Source organism: Chlorocebus sabaeus, chromosome 9 (assembly GCF_047675955.1).
Source record: "Chlorocebus sabaeus isolate Y175 chromosome 9, mChlSab1.0.hap1, whole genome shotgun sequence".
Classification (NCBI taxonomy): domain Eukaryota; kingdom Metazoa; phylum Chordata; class Mammalia; order Primates; family Cercopithecidae; genus Chlorocebus; species Chlorocebus sabaeus.
In genome coordinates, this window is record NC_132912.1 from 15057161 (window position 1) to 15078182 (window position 21022).

The window sequence follows — 21022 nt, forward strand, 5'->3', positions numbered from 1 at the left end:
GTGTTGTCGAAAATGATAAATGCAGCAAATCTAGCTTTCACTATTCCTAATTTTACCTAAGCTCATTGCTCCAGGCTTTAATTACCTAAAATAAGCTTGGGTAAAATTGAACCAACTTCAAGAATGCAGCACTTCTTAATCTTTAGCTCTTTCTTGGGAGAAGCTAGACTTTATTCATTATATTGCTATGACAACTTCACTCTTTCATAATATATAGGATAAATTGTTTACATGTTTGGACCCTCAGAATCTGTTAACCAAAATTGCAGAATGGGGGGCCAGGCGTGCGTGGTGGCTCACACCTGTGATCCCAGCACTTTGGGAAGCTGAGGTAGGAGGATCACCTGAGGTCAGGAGTTCAAGACCAGCCTGGCCATCGTGGTGAAACCCTGTCTCTACTGAAAATACAAAAATTAGCTGGGCGTGGTGGCACACGCCTGTAGTCCCAACTACTCAGGAGGCTGAGGCAGGAGAATCACTTGAACCCAGGAGGCAGAGGTTGCAGTGAGCCAAGATCACACCACTGCACTCCAGCCTGGGTGACACAGTGAGACTCCGTCTCAAAAAAAAAAAAAAAAATTTTTGTTTTTTTGCTTTGGTTTTTTTTGTTTTTTTTTTTCCGCAGAATGTGTCAAGACAAAATACTTTAATGGCATTTGTGTTTTATGAAAAATCAGTCACATAGTGTTAGTGTCAGTGTTAAGAAAGGGTCACAGGTTTACAGGTTGCCCCCAGTGGCCATACTTTGAATTGTGATTCTCATGGGTTTAAAGATGTGATTTTTTAAAAATCAGTGTTTTACCATCTAGTTATTTGATCTTGTCCACTTTTTTGTGTTTAACAAAAGTGTAAAACTGGAAAGCAAAGAAAAAAGACTATTTTCAGTAAACATGTAGTTTTGTTTTGTCTTTATTAATAGAATGTAATGGGCCTTTGGGATCTTAAGTACTACTTATGTTACCTTTTTTATTCAGATGCTGAACTTAAGCAGTGAAATAATAGAAACTAAAGGATGTTATTAAGGGGTTTAACTATTTTAAGTCAACATTTAGCTATTCATCATTGGTTTCCTGAAGACGTCAGAATTTTTCAGTGTAAGACAACTATCAAAGGTAATCCAGTTTAAAACATAAATCCACTCTACATATTATATTGATACCATCATTTTCAGGACCTACATAAGAGTATTGTGATACATAATTAATAATCTCAGGGTTTTTTCCCCCATATCTAAAATGTAGACAATACTTATTTCTCTTTTAGTTCATCAATTTCTCTTAGCAAAATAAATTAGGTTGGGCATTTAATGTTCTATTTACCATGGCTTAGCTTTGTTTCTGTTTTACAGTCATTTCCAGTAAGACTATAAAAGGGGCAGAGAAATACTGATGTATTCCTCACTGTGTGCTAACAAAATTAACCAAAGATTTATATTCAATTCCTTGAAATGTTACTTTCCTTTTAAGATAGCTTATCAGGATTTGATACTACACTTGATCTTGGCCAAAAGGCCAAGGAGTTATGGTTCATGCATTTGAGTATTAAAGGACAATTTGACATTTCGCTAGCATAATGTGGATGAATACTTCAGAAGTTTTTGAGCATTATCACTCACCAGGTGCGTAAACATACTACGGTAAGTACTGCCTGGAAATGCAAAGGAATTTTGGAACTCAGAGCTGATATTCGTTAACCAAGTCTTTTATGCCTTTTATATGTATTCATGTGCTTCTAATGAACCTGTCAGGTTGGTGTAAGGTAACAAACTTAGACTGGTAAGATAATGTCAACATGCCAAGATCACCCAGTGAACTTTTTAAAGTATTTAATCTTCAGCTTCAGGCAGTCTTTTAAAAAAATTAGTTTATACTCTTTAAACATTTAAGTCCTGGAACTCCTCTCCAAGATAAATGTGGCTGGCTGCTGAGTGTCTTCTGTGATATATTTTGGCATTTTGAAACTTCATGTTTCAGCTGGACATGGTAGCTCACACCTGTAATCCCAGCACTTCGGGAGGCTCAGGCGGGTGGATCACCAGAGGTCAGGAGTTCAAAACCAATCTGACCAATATGGTGAAACCCTGTCTCTACTGAAAATACAAAAATTAGCCAGGTGTGGTGGCACGCATCTGTAATCCCCGCTACTTGGGAGGCTGAGGCAGGAAAATCACTTGAACCTGGGAGGCTGAGGTTGCAGTGAGCTGATAGGGCCACTGCACTCCAGCCTGAGTGACAGAGCGAGACTCCATCTCAAAAAATGAAAACTTCATGTTTCCTCTTGTAATTTATGATTCTTGAAGTAAAAACCAAGTAGCTGCTACAATTAACCCTGCCCATGTTTATACTCTTTTGGAGAGACATCAGAACATAGCAGTTAAGAGCATGGTCTCTGAAGCCAAACTGCCTGTGTTTGAATTCTGCCTGTGCCTCATAGCTATGTGACCTAACCTCTGTGCCTTTGTCTCCTCATTTGTACATGGGGATTAGAAATGTATCTACCTCAAAGGGAGGTTGTGAAAATTAAAGGAGTTCATATATAGTCTGTAAAAAACTTACGAGCATGATCAGAGTGAGCACCAAATACGATTTCTGGTAATCACTCTGTTTCTTGACCACGTCTCTTGTAGTTGTCTTAGCCCTTAGCCCAATTCATTCAGCCAGCATTTATAATGGCAGACTCTCACATAAATGTAACAGTATATAATATTAATGTGATTATAAAATACCAGGAATATACTCAGAGGAATGTTTATAGGCATTTTTTGAACACCCACTTTGGATCACAAGGTACACTGTTAAAACTGTTTTAGTTATCAGCGAATATATACAAGTGTGTATGGTTACGTCGATACTCTGAGTCTTGTTACCCTAATTAGTCAGGTGGATCCAATACTTTTTGGTCTGATTGCCATGCAGCATCATGATAATCAAGTGTTTAACTGGCCTGCAAATTGTTTTAAGTGATGTCTCTGCTTTTGCTTCCATAATCTGTGAAATGTCAGAATAACAAAGTGTTCATGAATATTTGTTAAAACTTGTTAAAAATCCTCATGCGTAACATAAAGGCCTAACACATTGATGGATTTTGAGAATGAATAACACAGAGGTTTTTTTATTTATTTTTCTGGAGATGGGGTCTTGCTTTGTTGCCCAGGCTGGGCACAATCAGCTCACTGCAGTTTCAACCTCCTGGGCTCAATCTATGCTGCCACCTAAGCCTTTCAAATAGCTAGGACTGCAGGTGCTTACCACCATGCCTGGCTAACATTTTGTAGAGACAGGGTCTCCCTGTGTTGCCCAGGCTGGACTAAAAACCCTGAGCTCAAGCAATTGCCCTGAGCCTCCCAAAGTACTGGGATTGCAGGTATGAGTTACTGTGCCTGGCTGCCATTTAATTCTTGAGCATTTTCTTTTATATCCTAATTGTCCACTTCTAATTTTGCCACCATAGTCACATCAAGGTTAAGTGGTTTAATATCTTTGGGGATAAATAAGGTGCTGATTTTGTCTACAGCCATCAGTTTATCGTAATAGATCCAAGTTTGTCAATTTAAATCAAGCATGTTTATGATCAAAGATATGATCTATCATGCTGAATGTTCCATGTGTACTTCAGGAGATATATTCTGCTGTTTTGGGGTGGAGTGTTCTATAAATGTCAATTTAATCCAGTCAGCTTATGATTTTCAGTTCTATATTCTTACTGATTAATGTATATATACTAGTTCTAAGGAGGGATGTTAATCCCTAACTGTAATTGTGCATTAGTTTGTCTCTTTTCAGCTGTTTTAGCTTCATAAATTTTTGGAGCTGTTAGGTGCATATACATTTAGGATTATTTTGTCTTCTTGGTGAACTAGACCTTTTATCATTAGGAAACTGTCTGTATAACGACTCCATCTTTAATCGTGTACATGGTTTTTTTTTCCATCCTTTTAACCTATCTATCACTTGAATTGACTTTCTTTATAGACAGCAGATCATCGGGTTATGTTGGTTTTCTTCCCCATGTCTCTTGTCATTGATGTGCTTAGACCATTTACATTTAGTATAATCATTGAGATGTATGGGTTTAGTTCTACCATTTTTTTTTTTTTGAGATAGAGTTTTGCTCTTGTTGCCTAGCCTGGAGTGCAATGGCACAATCTCAGCTCACTGAACCACCACCTCCTGTGTTCAAGTGATTCTCCTGCCTGAGCCTCCTGAGAAGCTGAGATTACAGGCATGAGCCACTGTGCCTTGCGTTTTTTTTTTTCCCCCAACAGGGTCTTGCTCTGTCACCCAGTCGACTGGAGGTACAGTGGCACAGTCACGGTTCACTGCATCCTCAATCTCCTGGGCTCAAGTGATCGTCTCACCTCAGCCTCCAGAGTGGCCCAGCATCACGCCTGGCTTTTTTTTTTTTTTTTGTAAGTAGAGACACATCTCACTGTTGGCCAGGCTGGTCTCGAACTCCTGAGCTCAAGCGATTGCCCACCTCAAAGTGCTGGGATTACAGGTGTGAGCCACCACACCAAACCAGGTTATTTGAACATTTTTAAGTATAATATTTTCTCTATTGTAATATTGACTGTCATCTCTCTGCAGGTTTTTTAGTGGTTGCTCTAGGTTGAAGCACTTTGAATTCTTAGATATCTAAGAGTGAGCATTTTCTTTTTTTGACTGCTACACTCTCACCAGTTGCCAGCTTCTCATATAAATATTGTAAATCCTCTCGTTTAGGTAACTCAGCTTCTGGAGTTGAGGGAACTTCAAAATCAGAAGAGCTCTGGGAATCCACATTTGTGCTAAGATTTAGCAAACTTTTTTCCTCAGGTATATGTTTCTCACTGCTTAGAGTAATTGGTTCTCTAGTACTAGGAACTGTTGTTACATCTTGAACTCTGCTTTTCAAATCAGAACAAGTATCCTTTGGGCAAATTACATTTTGTTCCATTAGAGAGGAAGGAATATTCTCTTTGATTGTTGGTCTGTAGTCACCTTTGCCCAAGGAAGTAATATCCCCACTGTTTCTCTCTTGGGAGGATAACAAAACAGTATCAGATTGGCTGTCCCAGCCTTGACTTCCTTGTTCTGTTATGTGTGTTGACTGGGAAGAATTCTGGGAGGAGATGTGAGTTGATTCTCCATCAGAGTCACTGAAAAGCTTCGGTGACTGAGATCCCCCTGCCTCTATGGAGGAAGGGAAGTTTTCCAAGTTCTCATCTGTGATTTCATCATTTCTTTTAAAGAATACTTCCCACTGGGGTACATCCCCATCAGCCTTTTGCTGGTGAAGTACAGAGCCCAGATCTCCTTGCAGTGAAGCTGGGATTCCTAATTCTTCTTCACTTTCACTGTTGGATTCTTCACAATCTACAAAGTTTGTGAAATGAGAGCTCTGCGTACTCTCTGTTCTGCAGCATCCTGGAGTTTGTCTCAGTTTTTCGGGCTGCTTTTCTGATACTGCAGTCATTGAAAATACCTCAGGTTGAAAAGTTTCCTGGTATGGAAGTTTGTGCCTTAAAGGTATTGGCAGAGGATCATCAAAGAGATAGTCATCTTCCTCCTCTGTGGGACAAACAAAACAGGTTTATAGGAAACAAGGCAAAGGGAGCCAATTTGTACCTACACTTTTAATTCTTGGAATTGCAAGGAATAGGGAGGCCACTCTTCTTCAAAGGGAAAAGATATTCTTGGGATACACTGAATAATTTAATTACCATCCTTCAATTTTTTATAATGCCAGACTATCAGTGGACAATATAGAGCAGTCACTCTGCTCTATATATAAGCCTGGCTGATCATTACAATCATATGCAAAACTTTAAAAAATAAAAACCACACAGGTTTCTGTATCTCATTCCAGACCTACTGAATCCCTAAAAGACAGGACCAAATAATTTGATTTTTGTATTAAGTTCTACAGCTGATTTCTGTTCATCAGCCAGGTTTGCAAAGCCTGTGTGCTCTGCAAATAGTAGATGCTCAGTGGGTTGTGCCTTAAAGGTATTGGCAGAAGATCATCAAAGAGATAGTCATGGGAAAATTAAATGGCTTTTTATTAAGGTTTTTCTCTTTTATGAGCATCTTATTGACATGCTTTATGCACAAAGTTGCGACAGGTTAAATCAACTTTAAAGCAAAATACTGAATAATCATGTGTCAAGAACTTAAAATTCAAAATTAAGCATGCTGTGTCAACAAATGTTCTTAAAATGAAAAAAGCCTTACTTGGAAAAACAAATATTTTCTGTCCTCTAACGGTATCTAGCCTAGGAAGGAAATTAAATGCATCTGAAACTACTGTGTATGGCAACTTCGTGTTCTACTGCTGAATCTGGTTTTATAATAATCCACTTAAATGATGTGGCTAAACACTGCATTTTTAAGACACTAATATAATGGACCATAGAGACCATCATCCAGCTCCCACCTTCCCAGTGTGAAGCTAGGCCCAGAGAAAAGGGTGTGCCAATACATAGGACCCAACCTCATTCTTAAAGTCCAATGTTATGACTTGTAACTGATCTTAGGGCTTAAGGTCACTAAGGTATCTAATGACTATATTTGGAATCATCCTAGACTATAGGATATAGATTTTAAGCTAAAGATTAAATGTATGTTTTAGGTCCCTCACTACTATGCCAAAGTTGTTTTTTATGTTTCACACAATCACAGTTCAACCTTGACCTCCCAGGCTCAGGAGATCCACCCCCATGCCCAGCTAATTTTTTTTTAGAGACAGTGTTTCCCCTTGTTGCCCAGGCTGGTCTTGAACTCCTGCACTCACTGAAGAAATCCACCTCAGCCTCCCAAAGTGCTGGAATTAGAGGCATGAGCCACTTTGCCTGGCCCCAAATTACCTTTTTATGAAATATTTTTGTATGATCTCTAAGTTGAACTGTTCTGCATTCCAAATCAGTGACTGTGCCTGATCCCAAAAAACATTTATCAAAAACAAGTGTGGATTGGGTAGATGCATAAAAGGCACAAAAGATTAAAGGAAGAAAGGACTTTTGCTTCCAGGTAAGATAGAGTAACAGAGACTAGATTTAACCTCCCACTTGAAATAACTAAAAATCAGACTACCTCTCAAAATGGACATTGAGCAATTAAGGACAATGACATGTGAGAAACAAGACACAGATGAGTCCTTTGATTGCCTGACTCACTGCTTCGTAACAGATTCCATTCAGGGAGGGAACATCTGGTTAGAGCCCATGGATATCCCTGAATTGAGATGGAACTGGAACGTTGAAGAAATCAAGGTACCTGGAATTTACAGAGCAGAAGACCAGAGAGGAGAGTGCTGCACAGAAACTCTGAAAAGCTGCAGAGGAGTCCCTACCAAGTGTTAAGTGTACTGAGCAGCATGTGCTTGTCAGGAAACTACCAGAAGACAGGCAACGAATCACTCAAACAAAACGAAAGTGCCCAGAACTCACTGTGCCAGGAACAGTGCCTGGTCCTGGTCCCAACAGCCAGAGTGGAAAACCTCATGATCCATGGGCATTTGTAAAAGAACCAAGAAGAGCCTTGCCTCAGTAGTGGGGAAAATTAACTATACACTAAATGCTACTCTGGTCCTGCATAACAAAGGTAAAAGACATGAAAAGATCAAACTATAAACATGCTAACCACATGCCAGAACAAAGCTCAAGAATGATTTTAGAAATCCAAAATTATGCAGGACCTAAAAAGGTAAAATTCAGAATGTACGGCATTCAAAAACAAATTATCAGAAATTCAAGAAGCAGGAAAATACAATCAAAACTGACCGTGAAATTGACCATGGGAGTCAATTTTCATGATCTTGGATCAAACAGTAGTTTCTTAGATATGATACCAAAGCATAAGCAATAAAAGAAAAAAAAAGGCAAATTCGACTTAAAATCTTTACACTTCAAGACACCATCAAGAAGGTGAAAAGACAAGTCTGAGAGAAAATATTTCCTAATCATATTAGATAAAGGACTGATACCAGACTATTTAACTGTTAAAACTCAATACGAAGGTCAATAATCCAGTTGAAATAGGGGCAAAAGATAGGAATAGACATTTCACCAAAAAAGTTACATAAATGGCCTATAAGCACATGAAAAAAAGCTCGACATTAGTCATTAGAGAAATGCAAATCAAAACTGCAGGGTACCACCGTACACACACTAGGACAGCTATACTCAAAAACAAGTCTTAGCTAGTATGTGAAGAAACTGGAATCTTTACATATTGCTGGAGGGAATGTAAAATGTATTCAGTTTGGAACTGTTTGGCAGTTCCTTGAAGTGTTAAAACAGATTGACATATGTTATGAACTGAATGTTTCCTGTCAAAAATCATATGTGGAAGCCCTAAAGCCAGTGTGGCTGTTACCTGGAGATGGACCTCTAAGGAAATCATTAAGGTTAAACCGTCATAAGGCTGGCGCTTTGATCTGATAAGATTAGTATCCTTAAAAGATACTTCAGCTCGCATGTATGCTCTCCCAGCCACCCCACGGGCATGCACTGCGAAAAGGCCATGTGAGCACAAAAGAGATGGCAGCCACCTGTAATCCAAGAGAAGAGGCCTCAGAATGAAACCTGCCTTGCCAACACCTTCATCTTCCAGCCTTCAAAACTGTGAGAAATACTACCTGTGGTTTTCTCTCATGGAGTTTCGCTCTTGTCACCCAGGCTGCAGTGCAGTGGTGTAATCTTGGCTCACTGTAACGTCTGCCTCCTGGGTTCAAGCAATTCTCCTGCCTGAGCCTCCCAAGTAGCCGGGATTATAGGCACTCAGCATCATGAACAGCTAATTTTTTTTTTTTTTTTTGGAGACAGAGTCGTGCTCTGTTGCCCAGGCTGGAGTGCCGTGGCACAATCTCGGCTCACTGTAACCTCCACCTCCAGGGTTCAAGCGATTCTTCTGCCTCAGCCTCCTGAGTAGCTGGGACTACAGGTGCGTGCCACCATGCCTAAGTTTTGTAATTTTGGTAGAGATGGGGTTTCAACATAGTGGCCAGGCTGGTCTCAAATTCCTGACCTCATGATCTGCCCACCTCAGCCTCCCAAAGTGCTGGGATTATAGGCGTCTCGAGCCACTGCGCCTGGCCTAACTTATTTTTTTAATTATTTTTATTTTTATTTTTTATTTTTTTAAGCAGAGACAGGTTTTCACCATGTTGGCCAGGCTGGTCTTGAACTCGTGATCTCAGGTGATCCATCTGCCGTGGCCTCTCCAAGTGCTGGGATTACAGGCGTGAGCCACCATGCCTGGCCTCCTGCTTAAGCTACCTAGTATGTATTATTTTGTTAGGGCAGCCCAAGCAAACTATGACTCCAAAATTCTACCCCCTACAAGAAATAAAACCCGAGAGAAAGATACGTAAAGACTTGTACACAAATTTTCATAGCATTATTATTTAAAAAGGGGAAGCAACCCAGATGTCCATCAACTGGTGAGTGGATAAACAAAATGTCATATGCCTGTACAATTGAATACTGGTTGGCAATAAAAAGGTATGAAGTACTGATACATGCCACAGTATAGATGTACCTTGAAAACATGCTAAGTAAAAGCCAGGCACAAAATAGCACATGGTGTATGCTTTTTTTTTTTTTTTTTGAGATGGAGTCTAGCTCTGTCAGCCACACTGGAGTGCAGTGGCGTGATCTCACTGCGAGGTCCGCCTCCTGGGTTCACACCATTCTGCCTCAGCCTCCTGAGTAGCTGGGACTACAGGCGCCTGCCACCACACTTGGCTAATTTTTTGTGTTTTTAGTAGAGACGGGGTTTCACCGTGTTACCCAGGATGGTTTCGATCTCTCTGACCTCATGATCCACCCTCCTCGGCCTCCCAAAGTGCTGCAATTACAGGCGTGAGCCACTGTGCCCAGCCGTATGAGTTATCTTATATGAAATGTCCAGAAAACACAAATCTATAGAGACAAACTCTAGATTAGTGGTGGCCTAAGGCTGGGAATAGTAATGGGGAGTGACTGGAAACAGACAAAGTTTCTTTTTTGGGTAATAAAAATGTTCCAAAATTAGATAGTGGAGATGATTGTACAATTCCGTTATACTAACAGTCGTGGAATTGTTCACCTATACAGGATGAATTTATGGTATATTAGTTATACTTCAATAAAGCTTAAAAGATAATTTTGTATTGTGGAGTTTATAATAGATGGAGAATGTATGACGATAACAGCACAGACTGGGAGAAGAGGAATGGAAATATACTGCTGTAACATTCCTATACCATACTTGGAATAATATATCATTTATCTTTTCACTCAGATACGTTAAAGATGTATACAGTCAGTCCTTTGTATCCACAGGTTCCACATCTGTGGATTTGACTGACCACAGATCAAACATATTTGGAAAAAAGCAAAAATTAAAATACAAAACACAAAAATTGATACAGTATAACTATTTACCAAGCATTTACACTGTATTTAAAGTATAAGTATTCTAGAGATGATTTCAAATATATGGGAGGATATGTGTAGGTTATATGCAAATGTAACACCATTTAATATGACTTGAACATATGCAGATTTTGGTACTCTTTGGCGAGGGGGGTCCTGGTTACCAATCCCCCAAGGATACTAAGGGATGACTGCATTAGAAGCCACTCAAATAAGAAATCAATGAGTTACACAGCCAATAAGCCAACAACAGATTAAATACAATCAATCAGTAATTACTTGATCCGAAAGAAGGCCAAAGAATAAAGAACAAATAGCTAAGAGGATAAATTTAAACCTGACCTTATCAGTGGGTACAATAAAACTAAGTGGTCTAAGCACTGCAGTTAAAGGCCAGAAATTACCAGATTGGCCATAAAAACAAGATCAAACAACATACTGCTTACGAGAAACCCACTTTAAATATAAAGACAAGTTAAAAGTGCACAGTTGGAAAAAGATACATCAAGCCAATACTAATGAGAAGAAATTCAAATGGCTCTGGTAAAGTAAATTGTAGAACTAAGAATATTACCAGGGAATAGACTCATTTCCTAAAGATAAAGGTATCAATCCCTCAAGAGGATATAACAATGTTAAACTTGTGTATACCTATTAATAGTGCCTCAAATAGATGAAGCAAATGCCAGTAGAACTAATCAAGGCAAAATAGGCAAGTCCACAATTACAACTGGAAATTTCAACACCCCTCTGGCAATAATTGACAGAACAAGAATGTAGAAGACCTGAACAACACTGTCAACCTAATTGACATTTATAGAACACTTCATCCAACAACAGTAGTACATACATTTCTTTAAAGTACACATTAAACATTTACCAGGTTTAATGTGTAAATTGCTCCACGATTGATGGTCCATAAATATTCTGGACCATAAATCTCAATAAAAGTACAAAGCCAGGAGTGGTGGCTCACGCCTATAATCCCAACACTTTGGGAGGCAGATGGATCACCTGAGGTCAGGCGTTCAAGACCAGCCTGGCCAACATGACAAAACCCCATCTCTACTAAAAATACAAAACATTAGCCAGGTGTGGTACCACGGGCCTGTAAATCCAGCTATTTGGAGGCTGACACAGGAGAATCACTTGAACCTGGGAGGCTGAGGTTGGAATGAGCCAAGATCGTGCCACTGCATTCCAGCCTGGGCGACAGAATCTGTCTCAGAAAAAAAGTCATACAAAGTATGTTCTCTGACCACAATAACATTAAATTAGATAACAACAGAATGATCTCTGGAAAGTTCTCCAAAATTCAGAAACTAGTAACAAATTTCTAAGTAACCCATGTGTCAAAGGAAAAATTAGAAAATGTTTTGAATAAAAATGAAAAGACAAATTTGTGGGATGCTGCTGAAGAGGGAAAAGTATAGCACTAAATGCCTACGTTAGAAAATAAGGTCTCAACGAACTCAGCTTCTGTATTAAGAAACTTAAAAATAAAGAGCAAATAACATTCCAAATAAGCAGATGAAATAAAGATCAGAGTGGAATTCAGTGAAATAGGAAACTACACCCTGCCAAAAAAAAAGGAAAATAAAACCAAAACTTCTTATTTGAGAAGATCAGTAAAACTGGTAAACTTCTAGCTAGACTAATCAAGAAAAAAATGAGAGAAGACACAAAGTAATATCAGGAGTAAGAGGGTTAATATCAGTAGATTCTACAGATACTAAAATAATATTAAAAACAAGTTTATGCCAAAAAATTAAGCAACATGGATAAGACAGATTCTTCGACAAATTCAAGTTACCAAAGTTTACTCAAGAAAAAAAATAACCTGAATAGTCCTATGCCTATTAAATCACATTTGTAGTTAAAAAAAAAAAAAAAAAAAAAACCTTCCCACAAAGAAAACTCCTGTCCCACCCAGATGGCTTCACTGGTAAATTCTACCAGTCATTGAAGAAAGATAAAATGCCAATCCTTGAAAAATTTTTCCAGAGACTGAGAATAAAGAAACCTCACAACAATGAGGCCAGCAGTATCCTGATACCAAAACCACACAATTACAAGGAAAAGAAAAGACAATACTTCAGACCAATAGCCCTTCTGAACGTAAATGAGAAAACTGTTACCATAATACTTAAGGATAATATGTCAAGACTAAGAGGGATTACAGAACTGCAAGTTTGGCTTAATACTCAAAAATCAATGTATGTCACCATATTAACAGAGTATAAAGAAAAACAATAGGATCATCTCAATAAATACAGAAAAAGTGTTAGACAAAATCCATTATCCATTGTTGATATCCATCCACCTACCAAGAACAAAAAGGAAGTAATTCTGCCTGACACAAAGCCTATCTTTATACTTAATGGTGAAAGAATGAATGCTTTCCCCTTGAGATGGGGAACAAGGCAGTGACACCTGCTTTTGCCACTTGTTTCACATTGTAGTGGTAGTCTAGACAAAAAAGAGAAAAACATCCTGGCTGAAAAGGAAGAAGCAAAATTGTCTATATACACAAATAACATTGATAAATCTATGTAGGAAATGCAATGGAATCTACAAAAAAAGGCACTAGAACGATATGTGAGATTAAAGGTTGCAGGATACAAGATCAAAATACAAAAATCAGTTGCACAGGTTGCATATCCCTAATCCAAAAGTCTTGACACCTGAACTACAAAGGAAATCCTTATTGCAGCATTTTAGATTTTCTGATTAAAGAGGCCCAACCATCAAAGGCAAATGCAAATGTTCCAAAATTCAAAAAAGTCCAAAATCCAAAACACTTCTGATCCCAAGCATTTTGACTAAGGGAGACTCAGCCTATATTTCTATATACTAACAACAATCAATCAGGAATTGAAACTTAAAAAATAATACCATGTGCAACAGCATCCCCAAAAATGAAATACCTGGGGATTCATTTACACAGACCTGTACACTGAAAATCATAAAACACTGCTGAGAGAAATTAGAGAAGACTTAAATTGAGAGGTATATCATGTTCATGGATCTGAAAAATTCGACATTGTTAAGATGCCAATTCTTCCCAAATTGATCAACAGATTTAAAACAATCCTCATCAAAACCTCAGGAGGGACATTTTTGTACAAATTGGCATATGATTCTAAAATTCATATGGAAATGCAGAGGACCTAGGATAACGAAAACTTTGAAAATGAACAAAGCTGGCTGGGCACGGTGGCTCACGCCTGTAATCCCAGCACTCTGGGAGGCTGAGGCGGGCGGATCACGAGGTCAAGAGATCGAGGCCAGCCTGGCCAGCATGGTGAAACCACGTCTCTACTAAAATACAAAAATCAGCTGGGCATGGTGGCACACACCTGTAGTCCCAGCTACTCGGGAGGCTGAGGCAGGAGAATCACTTGAACGTAGGAGGCAGAGGTTGCAGTGAGCCGAGATGGTGCCACTGCACTCCAGCCTGGCAACAGAGAGAGACTTTATTTCAAAAAAAAAAAAAAGAAAAAAGGAACAAAGTTGGAGAACTTAAATCATCTGACTTCAAGATTTACAAAGCTACAGTAATCGAGATAAGCGATATTGTTTTCAAGATAGAGATTATGGAACGTAACAGAGAATCCAGAAATAAACCTCCACATTTGTAAACTGACTCAACAAAAGTGCTGAAGCAATTCAGTGAATAAAGATAGTGTTTCCAGCAAATGGTTTAGGAACATTTGGATATCCATACACACACACACACAAAAAAAATTACCTTGGATCTACATTTGAACCATATTTTTAAAAACAAAAATGAATCACAGATCTAAATGTACAACCTAAAACTGTGACAACTTCTAGCAGAAAACACAGGAGAAAATATGCCTTTGGATCAAAGATTTCTTAGATATGATACAGAAAAAAGTAAAACTTAATAAATTCACTTGATCAAAATTTAAAATTTCTGCTCTTCAAAATACTCTGCTAAAAAGATTGAAAACATTACCTACAGACTAGAAGAAAATATTTCTATACACCTCATATATTTTTTTTAAAAACTTGTATCCAGAAACGTAGGCAAACTTAGTAACACGATGAGTGCAGTGTCTCACGCATGTAATTCCAGCACTTTAGGAGGCCAAGGTATGCAGATTGCTTGAGCTCAGGAGTCTGAGACCAGCCTGGGCAACATAGTGAAATCCCATCTCTACAAAAAATATAAAAATTAGCCAGGCATGGTGGCATATGCCTGTACTACTTGGGAGGCTGAGGTGGGAGGATCACTTGAACTTGGGAGGTTGAGGTTGCAGTGAGCTGTGATAGTGCCAGCCTGGGTGACAGCAAGACTCTGTCTCAAAAACAAAACCCAACAATTTAAAAATGAGTCCAGATTTGAATAGACACTTGACCAGTAAGATACATGGATGGCAAATAGGCACCTTAAAAGATACACAACCTTGCTAGTCATTAGAGAAATGCACATTAAAACCACAAAGAGCTATCACTGCACACCTATTAGGATATTTAAAATTAAAAAGTCTAACCATACCAAGTACTGGCAATGATGTGGAGCAACCAGAACTCTCATACACTTCTGCTGGGAACACGAAATGGTCAAACCACTTTGGAAAACATTTTGGCAGTTTCTTAAAGATAGAGCTATCATATGACCCATTCTTAGGTGTGAAAACCTATGTCCATACAGAAGTTTGCACATGAATGTTCATAGCAGCTTTCTTTATAATAAGAAAGACACTGGAAACAACCCAAAAGTGCATCAACAGGTGAATGGATCAGCAACTTGTAGTATATCCCTGAGGTGGACGACTACTCATCAATAAAAGAGAGTGAACTACTGATACACACAACAACATGAATGAATCTCTGATGTGCTAAGTAAAATAACCCAGACATACTATATGATTCTATTTTTATGAAACTCTAGAACATGCAAACTATAATGACAGCAGGCAGATCAGTGGCTGCCTTGGCATGGGTGAGAACAGGAGGGAATGACAAAGGGGCATAAGAAAACTTGGTGATAATCTCATTATCTTAATTGTAGTCATGGTTTCTCAAGTGTATGCATATACAAAAAAATTTATCAAATTGTGCGCCTTAAATGTGCAGTTTTTATCAGTTATGCCTCAGGAAAGCTGTGTTTTTTTTTTTAAACTAAATTTCTGAGGATTAGAGGATGCATTACATAATAGAGTTAACATTTGAAATTAATGGAACTGTTTTTCTAAAACCTTTTAATTGTTGAAACAAAAACAAATGTGCTTTTCTTCAGGCACCAGTCTTACTTTATCAGTCTTGGAATTGTCATCTAAATGTTTTAAAATTAGATTCTCCATGAAGAGAAATGTAGAAGCAAGAGATGAGAGACCGCCCTAGATTAGAATCCCAGGCCCATCACTTCTTGCTAGTTCTTAGGGACTTAAGTCTCTAAACTTCAGTTTCGTCATAATTAGAACTGGGATGGTACCGTACCCTTGTAAGTTTGTTTAGAGGCTCAGCTATAGCATAGGTAAAGGACCTAGCACAATACCTGCCATTAATAGGTGTTCAAAAAATAGTATCATCTTTATCTCGTGAGTTTTGGTCAAGTATTTACTGCACGGCAGAGTAACTGACTTTCCACCAAAGGAATGAAAGTCAAGAATCCTAACCATGAAATAGGGCTGCTGGAAAGCCCCAGAGCTTTGCTCAGAATCTAACATTCTGATTTCTACTACAGAGCCTACCTCTGTCCTTCACTAGAAAAATCAATGTAGCAATGAAAGAAGGTACAAGGTATAGGGGAAAATCCTTCTGTATAAACACTACTGATCAATTTGATCAGAAATGATAAGAAAAGTCTCCATTATCAGCATTTACTGGTATCTTAAGAAAATGTCCAAGGATAACAAACCAGCCTCTCTTTATGTCCTAAGAAAATGTCCAAGGATAACAAACCAGCCTCTCTTTATGGCCTCTACTGATCTTGGGGCGTATTTCCAGAAAGCTGAGAACACCACACACGATGGCACAGTTTTCACCACTTGTTTTAACCCAGGGAAGGAGAGCAGACTCAGACTCTTGATTTTACAGGCTGAAGACAGGAGGGCAAAGTACTTCCTGAGACCATGTGACAAGTCTGACCTGTGGTGGGTCCCGGGTCCACTCTGCCCAAGGCGACTTCCCCCAGACCCAAGCTCCTTGGAAAGCAGTGTTTGCGGGGAGCCCACCCCTCTGAACCCAGGACCATTTTTCTCACCTGAGTCTCGGTGGATTGTTCTAGCTCTCTTCAGTTTTCCCAGTGGTTTATACTTTGGCTCCATACTTTGGGAAGACCGGCATAAAGGCTTTAAGCTGAAATGAATCAGAATATTTGATTTTTCCTTTTGGGGAAGTTGTTAGAAGGTAGGCATCATTGATAGTGTTACAAATTTTTTTTGTTTTTATTTTTTTGTTTTTTTATTTCTTGGATCCCTGTGTTTTTAACAAAATCTTGACCATAAGGGAAATCACACAACTACTCTGGAGGATTGAAAAGCAGTTCTGAACTGATTTTAACTACTGAACTGTAGTTAAAAATCACTTCGACCTAATAAAGTGGTAAACATAAGCACTTAAATGCAACCTGGTAGATGCGTATCTTATTATTACATCAGTAGACTAAGGCAAAACTTAAGATCTAATGCAAAAAAAAGATGCAAAAAGAGCAGGTCCCTATCCTGAAAACCATTAATATAGTGGCATCCTCTGGCATTCAGGATACAGTATAACTAGCTGCTTCCCATTCCCTGTTCAGTAGGGTTTACTTATATCTCACAGGAATCTCCGCAAATTTATCTTGTCATTCTAGGTCCTTAGGCTGAAAGCTAAGGCAAAGTGGAGATAAGATACAAAAAGGCAGAAAAATAAGATTTGAAGATGTCCTACCCCTTTCGAAGGCCTCACTGCCAACTGCCGCCTCCTGGCAGATTCTGGGAAGCCTTTAGGATGATCTACAACATACCATTTGAACAGGGCCATGAAGTGCCCAACCTGAAACTTATTTACAGCCACCCCCATTTTACATCCTTGCCCCTGTTTCCACAGCTGTTCTCTGGATCCATCCCCTTCAACCTTTCCAGGAGTTCTCATCCATTACTGTGTCTCTTTACAGTCATTTCAGCCATTCTTCTGGGTTAACTTTTCAAAGTAAGGTTGTCTTCCCCCCACCTACCTACAACAGAATTGTCTGCTAGAAATGAAGGATGGGGGCTGGGCACGGTGGCTCACACCTAGAATCCCGGCACTTTGGGAGGCCGAGGTGAGTGGATCATTTGAGGTCAGGAATTCAAGACCAGTCTGGCCAACATGGTGAGACCCTATCTCTACTACAAATACAAAAATTAGCCAGGCCTGGTGGTGGGCGCCTATAATCCCAACTACTCACAAGGCTGAGGCAGGAGAATCACTTGAACCCAGGAGGCGGAGTTTGCAGTGAGCTGAGGTTGCACCACTGCACTCCAACCTGGGTGACAGAGCCAGAATCTGTCTCAAAAAAAAAAAAAAAAAAGGCAGGATGAGGAATATGCATTTTAACAAGCACCTCGGCCGGGCGCGGTGGCTCACACGTGTAATCCCAGCACTTTGGGAGGCCAGGGCAGGCAGATCACGAGGTCAGGAGATTGAGACCATCCTGGCTAACACGGTGAAACCCTGTCTACTAAAAATACACAAAATTAGGCTGGCGTGGTGACAGGCACCTGTAGTCCCAGCTACTCGGGAGGCTGAGGCAGGAGAATGGCGTGAACCCGGGAGGCGGAGCTTGCAGTGAGCTGAGATCGCGCCACTGTACTCCAGCCTGGGCAACAGAGCGAGACTCCGTCTCAAAAAAAAACAACAACAACAAAAACAAGCACTTCAAGTGATTCCTGAACACGTCCAAGTATATATGTATTCAAGTTTAGTTCTACAGACATATTGAAGTCTCAGCTGTTTTAAGATCAAGCCTTCAGATTGTTGCCTCCTATTGCCATCTTGTCTCTAACTTTCCCTTCACTGTCAAACTTTTTATACAGTCCTCAGTATTTTCTATTTCCTCACTTTTTACCCATTTCTCAACTAAAATCTGGCTTGTAACTCACAAGTCCACTGAAATTGCTCTCACTAAGCACACACAAATGACCTAATTACCAAGGAAACAGGACACCTGGTAGTCACCATATTATTTAACTTCTCAAGACACTCCATGGGCACCCTCTGCTTACCCTTCCCCTTTGCTCTCATCCTGCTGTCTGGGCCACTCTCTCCATCTCAGCCCAGCTCCTCCTCCTCCACTTCTCCCTTAAATGTGCTGCCCAGGGTTCTGGCCTCAGCTCTGTGATCCCTCCTCCCACTCCTGGTGACTTCTTCTGTCCTCATGGTTTCAGTTCTCACCTGCACTGCCAACTCCAAATCTGTGTCTCCAACCCAGACCTCTCTCCAGAGATTGTCCATCCTCCTCTCCATCGACATCTGCAAGCCTGGTCCTGTTATGTCCTCATCGGGGTCTGCGAGGCAGATTCCCTGACAAGGGGCCTCGTTCCTTCTGCACCCATCGAGCTTGTGTGCTGCCTTTGCACCTGGCCTCTCCATGAGACTGGAGCTCTGCTAGGACAGGGGGTGTCTTAGGCAACCTGGAACCCAAGCTCCATTCCCACCATATGGCTGGCACTAAAGAAATCATTTCATGGGCCGGATGCAATGGCTCATGCCTGTAATCCCAACACTTTGGGAGGCTGAGACAGGTAGATCACTTGAGCTCGGGAGTTCAAGACCAGCCTGGTCAACATGGCAAAACCCCGTCTCTACTAAAAATACAAAAATTAGCCAGGTGTGGTGGTGTGCACCTGTAGTCCCAGCTACTCGGGAGGCTGAGGCAGGAGAATCGCTTGAACCCAGGAGGTGGAGGTTGCAGTGAGCCGAGGTCACACCACTGCACTCCAGCCTTGGTGACAGCGTGAGACCCTGTCTCCAAAAAAAATTAAATAAATAAATCATTAATGAATGCATAAATGAAACCCAAAGAAGAGGTAAGAAAATGGTAATACTGTAGTAAAAGATATCCGTGAATACTATTGCACCTCTCCTTTGGCTTCAGTTATCCATTCAGTAGACACTTGACGACCTACCTGGCATGGTGCTAGGTGCTTTTCTTATACTATCTCCCTATATTATCTCTGTCTTCTTTGAGAAGCCCAACAAGTAGGCATCAATATTCCCATTTTGCTGATTCAGAATGACTACCTCGGAGAAGTGATCTGGCCAAGCTGATACTGCACTGTTAATTAATGGTGGAGCTGGGTTGCAACCCAGGAGAAGCCGACAACACTACCTATACCTTCTGCCACATTGTTGAACTAAAGGAAACACTACAGGAAGAAATGGAAATGAGTATCAGTTCAGAAATGTCGCAACAGAAACAGATTCTAGATTTGTAAACATTCAGACAAACTCTCCTTTGTGTCCTAGCCAAGAGCCACAAAGGGAGACAGACACCAAGTCCCACAACCAATGACTACTCACATTTCGACAACTTTATCCATAGTTGTGCCAACTGGAATGACATTTGGATATGCGTTCACAGGACAGACGTAGCTCAAGAAATCTTTAATCTAGAAAAAGGAAAATCACATGGATCAACGATCTCTACAATAAAACAGGTTGTTAGGGGAGATAAAGGGAAGCTGGGGAAGGAGAAGCAGAACTCTCTTATGGTTGTGGTTCTCAATGCTGGCTGCATGTGGGGATCACCAGGGACCTCTTGGGGAAAAAACTATCCAATACCCAGGCCTCACTCCCAAACATCTCCTGAACACTGAGTACTAGTGGGCCTAGAAATCAGTACATTTAAATTTCCCCAGGTCATTTTGATCCACAGTAAGAGCTGAGAATCACTAATGGGACTCAAAGATTTTTTTTTTTTTTTTTTTTTTTTAAATATATTGCTTTCCTTGTCCAAGAAGGTCAGTTGCTTATGTTTAACCAATCCCCTTTCAAATGAGAATTTATCTGGGCATTAAGTATAATATACACACACAAAAAACACAAGGTCTTAGAATTGCATTTCTTAGCTGGGCACAGCGGTACATGTCTGTGGTACCAGCTACTCAAGGCTGAGGCAGGAGGATTGCTTAAGCCCAGGGATTTGAGGCCAGCCTGGGCAACACAGAGAGACCCCATCTCTAAAAACGAACAACAAAAGAATCGCACTTATTTACTTCTACAAATAATCATTAACGATGCCAGGAGAATTACACCTTTGAGGTTACTTGATTTGTTCAAATGGTTCATTCTCATTGGGCAGAACACCATGCATTGGTCACTGATTCCAGGGAAGAACCAAACACTGCCCATTGTATCTTGGTGTCAGAGTCACCAAGGAAAACACAATGCAGTCAAGCACTGGATGGAGCAATGCTTCACTTACTGAGAACGGACCAAGCAAGATCAAGTCCAACAATGTGCACTGGTCCCCAGTGACCAGCAGGTCTCTCCCTGCAGCCAACACAGGGCTACCTCCCTACATGCAACCCTCTCCTGCCACACAGGAAGGAACCCCCATCATGCTATCTGAAATAAGGACAGCTGGGGTGTGCCTAAGGGCCATTGATACACAGGCTTAAGTAGAACAAA

General features: G+C 40.1%; 1 protein-coding gene across 4 annotated transcripts in view; it reads right to left on the reverse strand.

The window, feature by feature from the left end:
• Positions 1-21022, reverse strand: part of DCLRE1C (DNA cross-link repair 1C) — a 56836-nt gene that overhangs the window by 5967 nt on the left and 29847 nt on the right. For 3 of the 4 annotated variants that reach the window (XM_037983347.2, XM_037983346.2, XM_073018741.1), the window contains 3 exons: positions 19913-20001; positions 16632-16726; positions 892-5549 (listed from right to left, as the gene is read on the reverse strand). In XM_037983347.2, the coding sequence (XP_037839275.2) occupies positions 4627-5549; positions 16632-16726; positions 19913-20001 (1107 nt within the window). In that variant the 3' untranslated portion in view covers positions 892-4626. Of the gene's footprint in view, positions 1-891; positions 5550-16631; positions 16727-19912; positions 20002-21022 lie in introns of those variants that run through there. The other variant, XM_073018742.1, reaches the window with a different exon arrangement.